This window comes from Odocoileus virginianus, chromosome 10 (assembly GCF_023699985.2).
Source record: "Odocoileus virginianus isolate 20LAN1187 ecotype Illinois chromosome 10, Ovbor_1.2, whole genome shotgun sequence".
Classification (NCBI taxonomy): Eukaryota; Metazoa; Chordata; class Mammalia; order Artiodactyla; family Cervidae; genus Odocoileus; species Odocoileus virginianus.
In genome coordinates, this window is record NC_069683.1 from 7,099,921 (window position 1) to 7,120,778 (window position 20,858).

Consider the following 20,858-nt stretch of genomic DNA (forward strand, 5'->3'; position numbering starts at 1 on the left):
GGGTCAACCTTCCATCTTTCCTCAAGCTTTTCCTCCCACAAATATTTTAATCATAGCAAATTTGGGAGAATTTTTTTAAATGACTAAGAGCAACCTTTTATTATAGTTGGGAATAAACTTATATCACCTTTGTATGCAAAGAATAACTCACTCAAAAATAAAATGACATAATAAGATACAGAGAGCCCAATGTATAAAATAGATAAAAGTGCAGGAGCTTTGCTTAACAAGGAGCAGGGACCAGGGTCCCTCTCATATAACAGTCCTTCTCATTTTGACCTGCAAACATCTTCACATGTGGCTACTAGCTATGTGAAACACTGGTTGGAAACAGTGATTGAGATAATGATTTACTTATAATTTTGAGTGACTTGTTGTAAGTGGGTGGGTAGGTAAGTAGATAAATGCTGTCTTGTTTCAAGGTGTAAAATAGAAGGATCTTTTAAATGAAAAAATAAGGGAAAATAAAGAAAGCTCTGTCAATGAACAATATGCAGTTAATAAATTATGTAATGAAGATTGTATGTGGAAATAATTTGGTCCTGCAGGTTCATTTATGCAGAAAGACTAAGGAAAATTGCAGGTTATTATTGACTGAGTGGGTTAAAGATTCATTTGTATATGTTAGGGGAATGTAATTAAAAACTAAATCTTCCCCAAGCAAAGAAACTTCTCCACAAAGATACAAGAGAAAGATCACCCTTTTTATCATGAATAAGCATTAAACCAAAACGCGGCTTGCGTCACAGGAAATTCACTGAGATTGCAAAGACAGAAAGAAAGCTCACCCTTTTATACAGCTGCGCAGATACAAGTCATTATGGGCATGTCCTCAAGATAAACAGTAACCCCAATCCTCAAGTAAGAGGACTTGACAGCATTAATTGTCACACATAGTTCATTCTAGATTTCACTGGTAATTAGAATGTTATTTAATTGGGAAAAGTATCTTAATTTTATTTGTTTTTACGGTCTAAAAACCATGTGTATTCATCTTGTATGATTTTCTTCCTTCACTTGTTTTTTATTTCTCCCAAAGCATTTCAAAAATTTTTTTTTAATGATTAAAAGAATGCTTCAAAATAGTAACAATAAAAAGAGAATAACATTTAGTCTAAATATTTCCTTGTCCTTTTATGTTATTCCTTACCATATCCACAACTGATAATTATAATCATAATCCTTATCTTTTCTTAATCACATTCATAGATTTTTTTGATGCTGACAATTATTTTAAACCAATTTCTACATTTGTAGTTTATAAAAGATATACCTTATTTAGTAAATGTTTATTAAATTCAAAGTACCCTCAGGCACTGAAGGAAATAAATGCAGCTGTGAGTTAAAAGCTCATTCATTTATTCATCAGTCATGGGAACCCTCATTACTATTTACCAAAGGATATACCATATACACAAAGTCAGATGAACTGAAACTGCCATCTTTAAGAAGCCCAATCTCCTATAGAAGATAGTCAGTGAAAGTTATATAATAATGAGAGTTTTAGAGTGAAGATGGGTTTATAGTCCAATAGGGAGTGAATGACATATGCACACAAACCTGTGTATATTTGAAAAAAATGAAAGAAGTGGTATTTAAAATGTGAGTTTAGGATAAGCAGAGCAAGTGTTCAAACTCCATACTTAAAATTAGTGTTAGAGTATGTCAGGGACAAGTTAAAATTCTTTTCTAGGCTCATGACTGGTGATTGCTGTGAAATATAGCAGCTCAGAATGTTTTCAGGTTTTCTAAGCAGTTAATAATACAGGACTAAATATCAATTGTACTGACTGTCAGTCCTGCTTTCTAGAAACAACACACATTTCAGAGGAGTCTTCTGATTCTCTGGAATGGGTTTTCGTGGGTAGGGGTAAAGAAGCATTTTAGAAGGCCCTGAATGAGATTCTTGAGTTCCAAGATGTGGATTTAGTGAGAATCTTATACAGGGTGGATGAACCTTTGTCATTAAAATATTTAGTTTCTCAAAAATCAGAGTGGTACACACTTACTTAATATACTCAATATCTTTCAGCCCAAAACCTTAGCATCAGTGGTTAAGATCCTTCATTATATATGCCTTATTCATTATCCCCTCACCTCTTTATGATCCTCAACTTGCAGTTTATATGCTGGCAATTATCAAATTAGTAAAAATTCCCTGAATTTTACAATGGTTCACTTGCTCCCATAACCATTTCATATGCTGCTACCTCAGGCTAAAATGCTGTGTCCTAAGTACTCCCTTTAGAAGATTCCTGTCATTCAACAAGGTTGAATTTAAGACTCAATACAGATAACACACAGGGAAGAAGGCTTCCCTGTCTCCTTTCTCCTACATCTACAAAAGCTAAGTGAGATCCCTTCCTAGGTACTTCTATAGCCCTCTCTATTTTACTGTGTTATCACACTTTATTATAACTATCACTTGTCTTCTCAACTGTAAAGTAGCTTTTTAATGGTAAAGACCCTCTTTTTTCTCTAAATGTTTAATGGTTATAATTTAATTATAATATAATTCTAATATTAAGGTTATAATTCTTTGCAATATCAGAAATATTCAGTACATATGTGTTTAGATGGATAGATGACTTCGTATAACATGTAAGCATATGCTCTGATTAATATGTATTGTGTAGCAGAAGACAGACTTTCAAAAGAGAATTAAGGGACTTCCCTGATGGTCTAGTGGCTAAGACTCTGAACTCCCATTGCAGAGAACCTGAATTTGATCCCTGGTTGGAGAACAAGATTCCAGATGCTGCAACTAAGACTCGGAACAGCCAAACAAATATTTTTTAAAACTTAAAAAAAATAAAAATAAAATATTCAAAAATGATCTATTGATTTACGAAGTGTCTTTGTTATTAGTAACTTCGATTCTGAAATTAAAACAATGCAAATTCACCATTCTTCCTATTTGTTTGTGTTCTCAGTCACTTTACTCGTGTCTGACTCTTTGCGACCCCATAGTCCTGTAGCCCACCAGGCTCCTCTGTCCATGGGATCATCCAGGCAGGCATACTGGAGTGAGTTGCCATGTCCTCCTCCAGGAGATCTTTCCAATCCAGGGATCGAACAACATGTCTTCTGCATCTCCTGCATTGCAGGCTGATTCTTTACTCACTGAGACACCTGGGAAATATTCTTCCTGTTACTGTTTTATTTCATGTCTTTCTTTAGCATGTGAAAATGAGAGTATTGAAATGCTCAGTATAATTGAATGTTGTCACTCCCTGATTTCACCATTTTCATGTGACTTTCCTCAGCTGATTTCTTTCTTTCTTTTTTTAGGAAAAAATCCTATTACACTGACCGGAGAAGCAAATCAATGGGCAGGTTGGTGGGTGATATGTAATTTGTTTACAACCAATTTGTCATTCGGGAAAAAAAATTAAAAATGAATTTGATTATCTGTAACAGCAGTTGTAAATTTTAGGAAGGGGAACTTTATTATTTATTCAAGAGATTTCCAAAGTGATTATGCCAAATTTAATAATGCTTAAAATCATGATCTATTGTTTTCTGTTTACCATTGCCATTCCTACAATCTTCCCTTTATATAATATTATAGAACAAGGATTTTAATTGCTAGTTAGTGTTTTAGGAGATTTTAATTTTAAAAATAATTATAAAACCAGGATCGATAGGTAAATGATGACCCACCAAAGTAATAGACACAGTAGAGACGTTCTGGATCATTTAGTCCAAGCCTCTTATTGATAAGATGGTAAAAGAAAGATTAGCATCCGGAGTGATGAAGTGGTTTCCCAAGGTCATACAGCATCTTTTGTATCACGTACCTACTTTTATTCCACTAGCTGAAGCTGACTCTTTTTCAGTCCTGGTATTGAAAGCGAACTTCTTTTTAAAAGCTTTATCTCAAAACAACATCTCCTTACATATTGTGGTAACAGTAGCTATGGCAAAGGAATTAATTAAAACATAACCCTGAGACACAAGAAACCCTCCCACCTGAATTGCCTTGGCCCATTTTCACCAGAGGAAATGAGCTTTCATTTAATGAACTCTACAAACAAAAGGCTTATGATATTTGACTGTTCTGCTCCTTGCAAAGAAATCAATTAACCAAAGCAGAATGTGAATGTCATGTAGTAGTAGTATCATGTAGTAAATGATACTGCAGGATGTTGCAAATCAGAATGACACAAAAACTAGAAAAATACAGTGTAAATATCTGACCATTTAAAGAAAGAATTTAATAAATCTAGTTCTTTTACCAAAGAAATATCTAAATATAATTTGGAACTTTAAAATAGGAAATTTTTGTATTCAAGAGTATAAGAGTATACTCCTTTAAACACTAAATTTAAGTGTGGTTGGAATAGGTGACAAGAAAAGTAAATCGTGGGGGGAAAACTTGAAATTTGAATGAATGTTAAAAGGAATTAGTACTTAGATGGCTTTTAATAAAATTAATGATGTTTCTTAGCAGGTCAGATTTTTCTGTTTGTCAGGTTGACATATTCAGTGTAACTGTGAGCTTTCATGATTTCCCTTGTGTTCACTTGTTCCTGGTCTATATAGCAAATTTCCAAAGTTATTTTTGCATAACAAGGTCAAATTCAATGGAATATTATATAATTATACAACTGCAGGTTTTTTTCTACACATGCCTGATTAATACTGAATTGTGTTGAGAAAATATGTTTGGGTTTACTTCTGGGTGCTATATAGAATTAGTAGGATTTTTGCCACTATGTAAGTGGCGGGTTTTCTGTTATACAGGTATATTCCTTTCAGAGACACAAAAGGATAAAGCCCTGTATATTAAATTGGCAACAAATGTCTATATAATGCCATCATAATTTAGTTTTAGAATAAAGTTGTGTTTAGAATTCCTGATAAATGTGTATTCTAAATTCTGTTTCTTTAACATTTTTAATAGTGGAAAAAATGCTTTTCTTTTCTATTTTGGTCAAACAGAAGTAAACTAGAACAATGAACACTATATTATGTGTCATAATATATTTTATTTTCTTTTGTGTTTTTTATATTTTCTTTCATTTTATGAAATGAAAATAAGATTATCAGTTATTCCAAATGATTGTTAATTTATCTTAAGTACTACTCTAGCTTACTGACTTACAATTTACATATTACAAATAGTTTTCTTTGTTCTTGAGTTAGTGGATACATATGAGGAGGGTAAGAAATAAATAGGAAAAGAAAAATTTATAAAGTACATGATATTAAACTGAAAAAAATGATTGCCTTGGTATTTGCTTGAGTTTACACTTTCAATTAAGGAAATGACTGGTTTTGATTTTTATTAAAACTTGACCTTTGGAAAAGTAAAGTTAAATGTGTGTGTGTGTGTGTGTGTGTGTGTGTGTGTGTGTGCAAGGGTCATCATTGTTATAAAATTATAAAACCCAATTTGTAGACATTTGGAAAGAGGGAAGCAAAAGTCAGATGTGTGCACTTGGATGGCACTTCTGCTTTCCCTTTTCTGATGTGGGAGAAATGTTTTGTGCATGGGTAATTTGGCCAATAAACATTAGGGGATAAATAGGTACAGGCAATTATCCAGGCTTTGAAGATCATTGTTTCTCTAGGCAGATCGATAGGAAATATATATAAAAATACAGTTCAAGCATTGCTGCTGTCTATAATTAGTTAACAAAGCACTTTAATACTCAGTTATCAAAGCAGTTTCAAAACAACCCTTTAGGGAGGCAGAACAAAGCATAACCAGTTTTGCAGATCAGGGAAAATAAATGATTTCATTATCACTGCTTTTCACCAACGCTGCATCTCAGGCCCTAGCTTTTATAGCTGGTGGGCTCTGACCAAGTTCTTCTGACCCTTTAATCCAGATTTCTTTTCAAGTTCCCTTGAACTCTCTGCTTTCCACTGATTTTAGCAAAGAAACTTAAAGCTCTGTTAGAAGTCATCTTCACATTTTGCCTTAAAATCTTGAGTTTGCAAAATGTCTAATGTGATAAAGGTTTGGTTCAGTTCAGATCAGTTCAGTTGCTCAGTTGTGTGTGACTCTTTGCAACGCCATGGACTGTAGCACACCAGGCTTCCCTGTCCATCACCAACTCCCAGAGTGTACTCAAACTCATCTCCACTGAGTCAATGATGTCATCCAACCATCTCATCCTCCGTTGTCCCCTTCTCCTCCCACCTTCAATCTTTCCCACCCATCAGGGTCTTTTCAAATGAGTCAGTTCATCACATCAGGTGGCCAAAGTATTGGAATTTCAGCTTCAGCATCAGTTCATTGGAAAATGAACACTCAGGACTGATCTCTTTAGGATGGACTGGTTGGATCTCCTTGCAGTCCAAGGGACTCTCAGGAGTCTTCTCCAACACCACAGTTCAAAAGCATAAATTCTTCAGTGCTCAGCTTTCTATACAGTCCAGCTCTCACATTCAAACATGACTACTGGAAAAAGCAAAGCTTTGACTAAATGGACATTTGTTGGCAAAGTAATATCTCTGCTTTTTATTTTGCTGTCTAGGTTGGTCATAACTTTTCTTCCAAGGAGCAAGCGTCTTTTATTTTCATGGCTGAAGTCACCATCTGCAGTGATTTTGGAGCCCCCCAAAATAAAGTCTCTCAGTGTTTCCACTGTTTCCCCATCTATTTGCCATGAAGTGATGGGACCAGATGCCATGATCTTAGTTTTCTGAATGTTGAGTTTTAAGCCAAATTTTTCACTCTCCTCTTTCACTTTCATCCAAAGGCTCTTTAGTTCTTCGCTTTCTGCCATAAGGGTGGTTTCATCTGAGTATCTGAGGTTACTGATATTTCTCGCAGTCTTGATTCCAGCTTGTGCTTCATTAAGCCTGGCATTTCGCATGATGTACTCCGCATATAAGTTAAATAAGCAAGGTGACAATATACAGCCTTGACATACTCCTTTCCCAATTTGGAACCAGTATGTTGTTCCATGTCCAGTTCTAACTGTTGCTTCTTGACCTGCCTACAGATTCCTCAGGAGGCAGATCGGCTGGTTTGGTATTCCCATCTCTTTAAGAATTTTCCACAGTTTGTTGTGATCCGCACAGTCAAAGGCTTTGGTGTAGTCAATAAAGCAGAAGTGGATGTTTTTCTGGAACTGTCTTGCTTTTTCAATAATCCAATGGATGCTGGCAATTTGATCTCTGGTTCCTCTGCCTTTTCTAAATCCAGCTTGAATATCTGCAAGTTCATGGTTCATGTACCATTGAAGCCTGGCTTGGAGAATTTTGAGCATTATTTGCTAGTGGGTGTATGAGATGAGTGCAAAAGTGTCGTAGTTTGAACATTTTTTGCCATTGCTTTTCTTGGGATTAGAATGAAAACTGACCTTTTCCAGTCCTGTGGCCACTGCTGAGTTTTCCAAATTTGTTGGCATATTGAGTGCAGCACTATCACAGCATCATCTTTTAGGATTTGATATAGCTCAACTGGATTTCTATCACCTTCACTAGCTTTGTTAGTAGTGATACTTCCTAAAGCCCACTTGACTTCACTTTCCAGGATATCTGACTCTAGGTGAATGATCACACCATGATGATTATCTGGTTTGGTAGAGTGTCACTAATACATTAGATTGCATTGATGGCCTGGGGGTGGTTGTGGTGGTTATAGAAGTAGTAGTGATATTCCTTTTCCTTATTAATGTCATAATTTTATTGAGTCTTCACTTTGCACTGTAGGGTCAGGCTTTACCTATTTAGCTATCTGGATATCCCTTCATTTAAAGGATCAGAAAACTGAATGAGAATCAAAGAAATTAAGTAATAAACTAGATCTTCACATCCTGTGATTCAGATCCAATCATGACTGCATTGGACATGTCCTGACACATGGACATCACAAGATGGTCAACACCAAAATCAGACTGGTTATATTCTTTGCAGCCAAAGATGGAGAAGCTCTATACAGTCAGCAAAGACAAGACCGGGAGCTGACTGTGGCTCAGATCATGAACTCCTTATTGCTAATTCAGACTTAAATTGAAGAAAGTGGGGGAAACCACTAGACTATTCAGGTATGATGTAAACCAAATTCCTTATGATTATACAGTGGGAGTGAGAAATAGATTTAAGGGACTAGGTCTGATAGACAGAGTGACTGATGAACTATAGACGGAGGTTTGTGACATTGTACAGGAGACAGGGATCAAGATCATCGCCAAGAAAAAAAATGCAGAAGGGCAAAATGGCTATCTGAGGAGGCCTTATAAATAGCTGTGAAAAGAAGAGAAGTGAAAAGCAAAGGAGAAAAGGAAAGATATTTGAATGCAGAGTTTCAAAGAATAGCAAGGAGAGATAAGAAAGCTTTCTTCAGCTATCAATGCAAAGAAATAGAGGAAGACAATAGAATAGGAAAGACTAAAGATCTCTTCAAGAAAATTAGAGGTACCAAGAGAATATTTCATGCAGAGATGGGCTCAATAAATGACAGAAGTGGAATGGACCTAAGAGAAGCAGAAGATATTAAGAGGTGGCAAAAATGCACAGAAGAACTATAGAAAAAAGAACTTCACCACCCAGATAATCACGATGGTATGATCACTCACCTAGAGCCAGACATCCTGGAATGTGAAGTCAAGTGGGCCTTAGGAAGTATCACCATGAACAAAGCTAGTGGAGGTGATGGAATTCCAGGTGAGCTATTTCAAATCCGAAAAGATGATGCTATGATAGTGCTGCACTCAATATGCCAGCAAATTTGGAAAACTCAGCAGTGGCCACAGGACTAGAAATGGTCAGTTTTCATTCCAATCCCAAAGAAAGGCAATGCCACAGAATGCTCAGACTACTGCACAATTGCACTCATCTCACACGCTAGTAAAGTAATGCTAAAAATTCTCCAAGACAGGCTTCAGCAATACATGAACTGTGAACTTCCAGATGTTCAAGCTGGTTGTAGAAAAGGCAGAGGAACCAGAGATCAAATTGCCAGCATTCACTAGATTATCGAAAAAGTAAGAGAGTTCCAGAAAAACATCTATTTCTGCTTTATTGACTATGCCAAAGCCTTCGACTGTGTGGATCACAATAAACTGTGGAAAATTCTGAAAGAGATGGGAATACCAGACCACCTGACCTGCCTCTTGAGAAACCTGTATGCAGGTCAGGAAGCAACAGTTAGAACTGGACATGAACAGCAGACTGGTTCCAAATAGGAAAAGGAGTACGTCAAGGCTATATATTGTCACCCTGTTTATAGAACTTATATGCAGAATACATCATGAGAAATGCTGGGCTGGAGGAAGCACAAGCTGGACTCAAGATTGCCACGAGAAATATGAATAACCTCAGACATGCAGATGACACCACCCTTATGGCAGAAAGTGAAGAAGAACTAAAGAGCCTCTTGATGAAAGTGAAAGAAGAGAGTGAAAATGTTGGCTTAAAGCTCAATATTCAGAAAACTAAGATCATGGCATCTGGTCCCATCACTTCATGGCAAATGGATGGGGAAACAGTGAGAAGCTTTATTTTGGGGGGCTCTAAAATCACTGCAGATGGTGATTGCAGCCTTGGAATTAAAAGACGCTTACTCCTTGGAAGGAAAGTTATGACCAACCTAGACAGCATATTAAAAAGCAGAGGCATTACTTTGCCAACAAAGGTCCGTCTAGTCAAGGCTATGGTTTTTCCAGTGGTCATGTACAGATGTGAGAGTTGGAGTATAAAGAAAGCTGAGCACCAAAGAATTGATGCTTTTGAACTGTGTTATTGGAGAAAACTCTTGAGAGTCCCTTGGACTGCAAGGAGATCCAACCAGTCTATCCTAAAGGAGATCAGTCCCAGGTGTTCATTGGAAGGATTGATTTTGAAGCTGAAACTCCAATACTTTGGCCACCTGATGTGAAGTAATGACTCATTTAAAAAGACCCTGATGCTAGGAAAGATTGAGGGCAGGAGGAGAAGGGAACAACAGAGAATGAGATGGTTGGATGGCATCCCCTACTCAGTGGACATGGGTTTGGGTGAACTCCGGGAGTTGGTGATGGACAGGGAGGCCTGGCATGCTGCAGTTCATGGGTTCGCAAAGAGTCAGACACGACTGAGTGACTGACCTGAACTGAACTGATCTGACTGCATTTCATTATCGGCCATCGTTTTTTTCCTTCACAGGAAGTGTGTGAAAGGCCTAAACTGATAATATGATTTATTTTTCTTTAAAAGGTCAATGATGCTCTAAAAGTCACTTTATTTCATTTGTCTAATTTTGTCAGAGATAATAGGCCCTTGAGTCCTGTAGCTTATCAGCATTTTCTAATTGTCATCAGATGCCTCTTTTATTTGATCCTCCTAGCCACCTAATGAAGTAGGACAGATGGAATTACTTCCTGTTTTTACAGATGAGGGACCTAAAGCTCAAAGACTGGAAATGTTTGGCTCAGTTTCCATGACTGGCAAATTCATCTTCCAGCTTCTACACCATTGTTTTCTTCACTAGGCTGAATTTCAAAAGTTAGAATAATTGCTTTATAACACACTCAGTGTTTTTACATGTCTGCACAAGTGGCTAGAATGTGGTGATATTTTGTGATTTCAGAGACTTTCTTTGTAATATGAAGAAACAAAAAAGACTCTTCAGATAATGTTAATGTGTTATTTTAGGCTAGAAAGAAACACTCTGATCCCTGCAAAACCAAAAAAGATTTGGCATCTAAATGATAACCTTATTTGGCAAAGAAAAGGCCCAAATTCTTTACATGCTAAACTTTAACATCAAGAGTTGACGGTTGTTTCAAATTATACATGGTATTTTTACCATAATAGACTTTAGTGAAATAATTTCTAAGATACAATCATTGCCTACAGATTGTTATACTAAATTTTTTAAAGTTCAAGCAGAGTTGGCTAAACAAATATTAAGAGACATTGTACTTCTCTAGGAAAATATTCTTTCCTGCCACTTTGACTTACTATTACAGAAGAAGCCAAAAATTGCCAAAGATAGACCTCATAGTGTGTAAATATAGCACATTTTTATAAGTATAACATAGCTGAGTCTATGGATAGCAGGATGAGCACCACAGAAGCTAGTTAGAAATGCAAGGTCTCAGAACTCAAACCTATTGAATTAGCATCTATTGAATTAACAAGATATTCAGGTGATTTAACTGTCCATTAAAATCCTGAAAGCACCACAAAGGCTCCTTGGCTCAACTTTACTTGTTGTTAATAATCAAGTTTAAAGTAAAACACCAACTCACAACTGTCTAGCAATGGCAGTGCGATTACTTTTATGGGTGAGGAAACCAAGGCAAGAAGTTAAATAACTTGTCCCCACAGCTACCATAATGCAGAGCTGCCTTTGAACCCAATTTTTCTTGATTCCAAAACCCTTGCTGGTCCCATAGGACCTGTGGCTCCTAAAACTGAGTGTGTTGGGTATGTTGGAGCCATTTCTTCCTTTTCAGTCTCCACGTTTGTGGAGCCACATTGCTGTAGATTTTCTAAAGTGATCTGTAGCCACACATATATAGATATATATACATGTATACACACAACTTTAATAAATAACCTCACTGGTCTTATTCTTTATGCTTTTTCCTACCCCATCTTTATACATGATGAGTTTCTAATATTTTCCCACAAGACTTTTCTTATGAGGATAACCTAGTTGCCCTGAAAGAATTTAAATAAATGCAAGATTTGGTTTGTTTTGGAATTTATTTCCTTTGTGTGAGCACAGAAATAATATATGTGTGTGGGTATAAGTGTGGATGTATGTATGTCTTTGGGAAACTCTTTTTCATAATAATAGTGAAAGGTAGACATTCATGACTCTGGAATGCAACCTAACTCAGTTAAAAAATGTGACCTTGTTCCAGGGTGCAAAAATATTTTAGGAGAATCAAAAAATGGATGTCCCAAAACCCAATGGTTCTCGACAAGTCAGCTTTCCCAGACCTGGAGGATTCAGACTGCTATACTGGCCCTTTCAGCCGTGCACGGATTCACCAGTGAGTTCCCATATCTTTTCTCCCAGCATCTCTTGAAATCACCCTTTTGCTCTTTACATAATTGGCTCTCACATTTATTTCATGCAACTCTTTCTGCATTGGGAGAGCAGGACATGAAGGGAAAGGGAGAAACATTGCTCATCGCTAAAGTACTGAAAACAAAATAAGCTAACTCCTCTCTGGGAAAGTGCAGTATGGGGGAATGACATCAATAGTTAATGTGTTCTGTTTGGAGCCACATTGCTTAAGGTGGTACAAAATTTATGGGAGGCGAAAGGCAATCTCTTCTCGTTTCATGCTCAGCAAGAAATATGAGGATATCTAGGCTTCCTTATAAACTGAAAGATATTAAAATGAATATTTGATAATGCCCTGTATTATTTATAACTGTAGCCAAATGATTTTCTTTTAAGAGGAGGGTTTCTCTTCTGATTTACTATACTTTCCATGCATTAATTTTAAGGGGAAAATGCATGGATGACTACCCAGGACCTTATAATTGTTGCTAGATTCTGTGATCTGCTTTGAATATTAAAACCAATCCCCTTAATCTTCCCAGCTTCATAATTAACAATAAGGACACCTTCTTCAGCAATGCTACTCGAAGCAGAATAGTCTATCACATGCTGCAGCATACCAAATATGAAAATGGAATATCAAAAGTGGGTAAGAACACCAATTCAAAACACAATATGGTATTTACTTTTACTAATTACACTCAGAATCATTTTTTGACTACTGAAGCTTTGCTTTCTTGCATTAGATATGCAGTGAACAAATTCTCAACCTTCTATTTTTTAGCCTTTAATGAAAGAAAACAAAATAAAGCTTTTTTAAGGGCATATGGCAACATGTATTGAAATGTGAACTGTGCAAAAACTTTGGAACATAGACTTTATTTCTTGAAATTTATTCCAAAGAAAAAAATCTGACTCTTGAATAGTGATATATGTAGATATTTGTCCACTGTGGCTTTGTAAACAGAAAATAGAGTAGAATAATATTGGAGATACTTTGTCCACTGGGTTATATCACATAGTGTATCCATTAAAAATGATGTGCTTTTATTCACTCAACTCAAATGTATTCAGCATCTATTATAATCTACATATTATAAAAAGTATATGACATAGACCCTTTACTGATGGAGATTGAGAATAGTACTAGTTCTCTATTTGTTGACTTTGAAAGATATCTGAAAGCAATTATTAAATTGAAAAAATTATTACAAACTATAAGTCTATTATAATTCCATTTCCTAAACACAGATGAAAAGAAAAATCTAGACATATATGATATAGTTTAGAGATTATTTCTGAAAGGTGAGATTATACCTAACTTTAGCTTTCTAAATATCTGTGTTATATGAATGTTTAGCACTGTGCTACAGCATGTCTGATGCAACAGAAAATTGAGAAAGTTTCACCAGGGAAAATTAAGTAAAATTACAAAGTTTACACAGAGCAAAGCAAAAAATAGCAGGTAACAGATGAGCTGGCCATTTGTTAGGATGAAAAAGATGGCTGAAGGAATAGAGTGTTAGTCACATTCTAAAACTTTTTAAAGAGTTGATAGCTAATGGAAACTTGTACCAATATCTACTAATTTGCATTCAAATAGAATGCCACATTAGTAAAATGAACTATGTTTCAAGTCATCCAAAGAGGAATGGTCAGACTTTGGTTCTCTTTTGATTAATAATTAATTTATTATAAAGCAGTCAAAATAATTAATTTAAGCACTAAATCCTTATTAAAATTTTGACACTTAATCAGAAGTTTTCTAAATAAGAAATATAGAGAAATCCAGAATATAAACTACAAATGTGTCTAAATGATAGCACTATGTGCTTATGTAGTCTTTAAAGATAAAATTGACATTTAAATGATTCATGCGCTTTGTCAAATATGCAATAAACACAGAAGGGTATAAAAATAAAACTTAAAACTTGGCACTGTTACAAAATAGTGCTAAATTTACATACACACGTATATATCTCATAATTAGAATCATCCAATGTTTATAATTTTCTGTCCTTTTCAAAATTACCATTAGGTATATTTTCTCAAACCCTTAATATGCCTGAAAACATTATTGTAAATAGCTATAAATACTCTGTTATAAGCATTCATCAAACTGCAGTCATTTATCAAGCACTAATATAATTGTTTGAACCATAATAATGAAGCAATTCCCCAATTTTGGATGTATAATTATTTCTAATTCTTTACTAATATAAATGATATTGCAATAAAAATTTCTCTTTGGAAAAAAATTCTCTTCAGTTTTATCAATATCTAGTCTTCCCAGAACGATATGAGAGAGTCCATTTCACGACACTCTCATTGGGTCAAAAGAGATTTTAAAAAGAGTCCCATATTGCTATTTATTCTCTTTGTGTCAGCATTAAAGAATTAAACATTTCTTGATACACAATCTCCTTTTGAGACATTTATGGGAGTGGGGAATTCCTCTGCTTCCTTGACCAAATTTTGTTTTGAGGAAAAACAAGTTGTTCCAGGTTCATCTGCCTTCAAATAAGTTGGTATTAAAATGCCCACATTTCATGATATGGCAAAGTGCCATCCATTAGCACCTTGCAAAGCTCCTTTTATTATTGTTATAAGGACACAATTAGACTCAGATTCAGTCTCTTTCACAGTGTCACTATCCTTGTAGGTGGTACGGCTATGAAAGTAATTTGGGATATTTTGTTTTAAAATTAATTTATTGATCCAAGTATTATGTGCGTTGCTTCAGAGGGAATTCTTCAATTAACCTAACTCAGGTACTATTCTATTCTTCTCTTTCCAGGTATCTGTAAACTTATAAACAATGGCTCATATATAGCAGCTTTCCCCCCACATGAGGTAATTTTAAAGAACAATTTCCATTAAAAAAAGTTTTCTCCTGTTCAATGCTTGATCTCATTTTTTTTCAGTTAAGTCTAGCTGCCTTATTCCAGGAGGGTTCAATTAAGTGAGTGGCCCTGGACCTTTCTGAGACCCCCATAAACTGTGCTGTGCACTGGTCCTAGATTCTTCTGCAGTTTGTCTTGTACCAGGAATCCCAGCCTCGGAGCAAACTCATGAACGTGGCTCAGCCACTCTGACCAGACTGCTCCAGCGTAGAGCTCCAGGCTTGACGCAGCTTGGAATTCACACAGCTGAGAAACAGGGCAGATTCTGGTCTGTGCCTACTGCCTTGGGATACCTGAAAACCCAAGGCAAACCCCAAACCCAACCCTAACCCTACACCCCATTATTTACTTGATTTTCTGCCAGATTATTACGTCTTCCAGTTTTCAGTAGGTCATGTGTGGTAGACTCTGCCTGTTGAGTCATAAACGACACATGAATCAGTTTTAAACTCCTTTCTCCAATACACACATATGTGCGCGCATGCTCACAAACACACACACACTATATTCTTTTTTAAGGCAGTTTTGCATTTTAAAATAAGAACAAAGTATTTATGGGTTTAATGTGTGTGCTTTCAAAGCCCAGCAGTCTTCTATTTTTAAAGGCTGAGGACTCAGAACCTAATCACTATACCAGAGGAATTCAGTGTAGTATAACTCATAAAAGGTAAAATGTATTGAGCACTTCCTGTTTGGTCCTGAGCTGTTATTTGTACGGACTATCTCATTCAACTCTTGCAAACAACCCTTTGAGATGGGCAATAATATTGACCCTATCTTATCATTGAGTTTGAGAAAGGTTAAGTATTAATGACACAGTTTTGAACCTAAGAATCCACACTTCAATGCTTCTATTCATTATGGTATACCTACTGATATTAGGAATAGAAATAACAATAGCCGATAATGTATTAGAGTGTTTCATACAACAGGTCCTGTGCGTGAATATTCCCATTCATCTGACAGTAACCCTGGAGAGGAGATATCATTATTTTGCCCTTGCAGAGAGACAGAAACATGGCTCAGAAATTAAACACCGTGTCCAATATGACCTAGTCAGTAAGTGGTTAAGTGTTTGGAGTGTGAGTCCCCACAAGAGCTTCTATAGCACATAGTTTGTTTTATTATTTTAAATGCTTAGTCTACCTAACTAGTCTGTGTTCTGACAGTTTTTTTTGGACAACTTCTTATGTGAAATTTGGAACCTATTAGGGATAGGTTGGAGAAGGAAATGGCAACCCACTCTAGTATTCTTGCCTAGAGAATCCTGTGGACAGAAGAAAAGTGTTGGCTGGACGAGGGGGCTGATCATGGAAAAGGTAGGGATGAGGGAGTGTACATAGTCCTGTGAAAAGGGCTGAAAATACATGGTTGGGCAGGAGTTCGCGCTTTGGTCAGTTTTCTCTTGCAGTGCATCTCATGTCACTGTCATCCCAGAACATTGTGGTTCATTGAGATTAATGAATAGAAGTCAGACAATGATGTACTAGAGATTCTAAAAGTTAGCACCTTAAATCCAGGAAATGCCTACATCTGACCATTGAGGGTGGCAAGGAAAGTCATGTCTTTTAGAAGGATTATCAGGAATGATTAAAAAAACCCTGAGATTTTGGTTTACCTTCCCAGTCTCAGGGCAGGCTATCTTAATGGGTAGGCCAATTTCAAAAGAAAACAAACTTTTCTCAAGCAGATGTCTCAAGCATCTTGATCTTCCCTCCCATCTCCTTAGCTTCCAATCTTTAAGCACCTTGGGTTCCCTTAGGAAAGATAACTCTGAGAATGCACACTAACTGTACTTCTCCTTTTACCTGATTAATTTTTTTCATTAGAAGTGAAAGTGAAAAGTGAAAGTAGTTCAGTTGTGTCTGACTCTTTGCAACCCCATGGACTATACAGCCCAGGGAATTCTCTAGGCCAGAACACTGGAGTGAGTAGCCGTTTCCTTCTCCAGGGGAATCTTCCTAACCCAGGGATCAAACCCAGGTCTCCAGCATTGCAGGCAGATTCTTTACCAACTGAGCTATCAGGGAAACCAGAAGTGAGAAAAACAGAAGCAAAATCCATGTGAACCTCTCATTTCAGCCTTGAGGTACCTGTAGACCATGATTCAGGTGCCATTTTTTCTTCTTAGGATCTCTCTGCCCTGATTGTCTGGAAGGAGATGTTAGTTTGGCACTGTTCAACGGCCACAGTATTGCAAACACCTATAAAATTAACTAACAGTGATTTTATACTTCTTATGTGCCTAACATTTTATAGCTGTATGCCAAGTGGGTCCTCAGAAAACCTCTTCTATATTGGTATATCATCTATATTTATTTTTATCCCCATCATCTAAGTCAAATAACTGAAACATAACTTTACTTGCTTTAAATTTTCATGAAACATGTCATAAAAGTAGAATCACACATCAAAGTGAGCAGAGGAACTTTCTTAAGTTCTGTGTCTAAGTTTTGATTCAGAAAATAAAATTATTATATCTATTGTCCTTTTTTACTATAGAAGCAGAGCAGTTCAGCCTTCAGGGAACACTTTCCTCTAAAAGACAGATATATCCTATGTTTCTGAAACTGCATATGACAGATTTTTGAGAGGCGATATAAAGAATTTTAAAACACAATTACATTTTTGGAATATCTTATCTGAAGTAAGTTTTAAATATTCTAGAATTTAAAACCATGGTTAAAACTGGTGACTTAGATCTCTTATACTTTAAACAGTTTTAATTAAAATACAGTTGATTTACAGTATTATATTAATTTCACATGTACAGTGTAGTGATTCTTTTAGATGGGGGGCACTTATTCAATGAACATTACTCTTTTCATTAGCTTCTATTAATGAAGTAAATATTTTCTGGGACTGGATAACTTATCAAAGCAGAATAAGACTCAATTTCTGAACTCAAAATTATAGCAATTTCTCTCAGTGATAATGAAGACATTTTGTTTATTAAAAGACCTTAGGTTTCAAACAAACCTAAAGTCTAAGCTAAATAAAAGGGATTTCATTGGTTTAAAAGAGGAGTTTAAGAAAAATGTTAAAGAACTATCAGAATATTTTCAATAAAAGATAGATATATAAATGCATTTACTGCATCACTCCAGTGATGGGCTTATGTTTACAATCCTGAAGCTTCCAATAAGTTTTTAAATAATTCTGTAAGCAGAAAAAAGCAAAAGCGATTCCTAATAATTCACATTTCACTAAAAGAATGTGTATCAGCTCATTTTATTTGTTTCAGGGAGCCTACAAGAGTAACCAACCCATCAAAACCCACGGACCTCAGAATAACAGACATCTATTATATGAGCGCTGGGCACGCTGGGGAATGTGGTACAAACATCAGCCCCTGGATTTAATCAGGTAGGTCCTGGGGATAGATCAATAATGGAATACATATTATGCTGTTTTCTCAGCGTTGTCTTAGATTTGGAATTATTTTCTTTACCCACCAAATCATCTTCAGTCAGGGCTGAACAAGAAAAAAAAAAAAAAGCCACTACACATCTTTTCAATAAAAGAAACGATTTAGGGAATTAGTTTCTCAAGGGATGGGAAAACTAAGAGCTCAAACAGGGATGTGAGGCATGTTAAACCAAAAATTAACAACAGCAGACAATTGCTAACGACCCTTAACGCTGGAGGGAAAATGGGATGAAGTGTACTTCAGAGCTTAATACCTGAGCCCTTTGGTAGGAGCTTTGCTATTGATGAGTAGGACTGTCTACAGAGATGTGAAGTGTTGAGAGTCAAGCCACAGAGAATTATAGGTAGCTCAGCAGTAAAGAATCTGCCTGCCAATGCAGGAGACACTGGAGACACGGTACCTTCCCTAGGTTGGGAAGATCCCCTGGAGGAGGGCTTGGCAACCCACTCCAGTATTCTTGCAGGAAAATCCTATGGACAGAGGAACCCGATGATCTGTAGTCCACCAACTCATAGAGTTAGATACGACTGAGAACACACACAATTCACAACAAATTATGGCTGCTCTGGACACAGCCCTGAGGATGGCCAGGAGAGGAGAAAAGATTCATGCTCCTCCCCTCCTTCCACCTTTGAGACTTTTAGTGCCTCCTAGTGTGACTTAGCAGCAATTTACAAGGGAATCTGTATGATCTACTTCCCAGTGAAAGAAGGAAAGGCAGAAAATAGGTCTGATAACAAATAGAAAGGTGGCCAGCATAGCATCTCTGCATATATTTATCTTTCAATGAAGATTTAATGAGTGTCTGTTTTATTCCAGGAGGCATAGCCTAGTGAGTAACTACTCGCAATTTGAATTAGTCTTGAAATAGTATTATATTCACGATTTATTTTATTTTGATGGAGGATGATTTGTTCTTATTTTTAAAAATCAGGAAATATATATTAAAGAGACTTACATACCCAGCTAACTAGAAATATTTATAGGATAAAAATGTTTAAATGGCATTCATATTATAAGATTATATGTGTTGATGAGATGTTCATGAATTATAAATATAAAGAATAACTCAAAACTGTATCAGTCATTGTCCTAATAGGAAATGGATAGAATGGACAGAATAAAGGGAGTGTTTGAAGATAATTTAATAAAAGAATTTAATACACAGAAGTGTAAATAGGATTAAGAGAGCCACGAGATGATGATGAAGTGTTTGTGTACTGGTGTGCATATGTGCTCCGTGGTTCAATCGTGTCCAACTCTTTGCGACTCCATGGAATGTAGCCCACCAGGTTCCTCTGTCCATGGGATTATCCTGGCAAGAATACTGGAGTAGGTTGTGATTTCCATCTCCAAGGAGATCTTCCTGACCCAGGGACTGAACCTGTGTTTCCTGTGCCTTCTTACACTGACAGGCATATTCTTTACCGCTGAGCCACCAGAGAAGCCCAGGTGAAAAGTGAGGAAGTACCGATTCATTTTCTTTTTTTTATAAACAACCGTTTCTAAGCATGTGTTTGTGTTTTGTTTTCATTTTAAGAATGAACTCTAACATTTTAGTAGCTAAAGCCTTCTCAGCCTATTTTTCCAAAGAAAATATTGAAATCTGGGGAAAAAAATACATTTACAAAAATGGTCTGCTACAAAACCTGCTTAAGATAGCTGTGTGACTTTTTTCCTAATGTCTTTCAATAGACACTGGAGGATTTAAGTGTAAAAACTAAATGAAATAATTCACTCTAAAAGAGTTAAATTTAACATTCGTTTTTATGATAGAAGTTGTTTCAACAGCAGAATCCCATCGTCAAATGAAACATACCATAGAATGTGCTGTGCTAAATTGCTTCGGTCATGTCAGACTCTTTGTGACCCTATGGACTTTAGCCTGCCAGGTTCCTCAGTCCATGGGATTCCCCAGGCAAAAACACTGGAGGGGGTTTCCATTCCCTTCCCCAGGGGATCTTCCCAACCCACGGATCAAACCTGCATCTCTTAGGTCTCTGCACTGGCAGGTGGGTTAACGCCACGTGGGTAGCCCCATAATATAGGATACCAGTACATGCAACATAAAAAGAGAGTGACTCCAGTTCAAGTGCGATGCGGTGACACCGGTAGCAACCCCCTGTTCCTGCTTGCCCTGTTGTGGTTTTAAAAAAATTGAATAGCACTCCTAAGAGATTGTGACTACCCATGTTCTAGGTTAAGGATATTTTCATTAGCCTTCTTTGCTTGGAGCTAGTTTCTTCTCATGAAACAGATCTGAAATTTGCTATAACTTAGGTAATTGTGCTCTTGTCAAATAACATCATTGCTCCTCTTAACCTTCATAATGTATAATTAAAAATCTTGGTAATACTCTGTGTATGTAAGGGTTTCTATCTGTGCAGTCCTCTATAATCATCATCATAAAAATGTTAGTAATATGTACCAGAACTGTACTCCACCCCACACAACACTTGTTTGAAGGAACAATTAGCTTTGTTAGAATACCTGCTAATATTATAAACTTCATTTCAGAGTAGAACACTTTCATTATAAAAGAAATAAATAGACTTTTGATCTA

At 36.3% G+C, this 20,858-nt stretch overlaps 1 protein-coding gene across 3 annotated transcripts in view; it reads left to right on the forward strand.

Moving 5' to 3' along the window:
- ANO3 (anoctamin 3) overlaps positions 1–20,858 on the forward strand; it is a 426,465-nt gene that overhangs the window by 307,600 nt on the left and 98,007 nt on the right. For all 3 annotated transcript variants that reach the window (XM_070472963.1, XM_070472964.1, XM_070472965.1), the window contains 5 exons: positions 3,292–3,336; positions 11,814–11,945; positions 12,505–12,611; positions 14,760–14,815; positions 18,110–18,231. In XM_070472963.1, the coding sequence (XP_070329064.1) occupies positions 3,292–3,336; positions 11,814–11,945; positions 12,505–12,611; positions 14,760–14,815; positions 18,110–18,231 (462 nt within the window). The remainder of the gene's footprint in view (positions 1–3,291; positions 3,337–11,813; positions 11,946–12,504; positions 12,612–14,759; positions 14,816–18,109; positions 18,232–20,858) is intronic.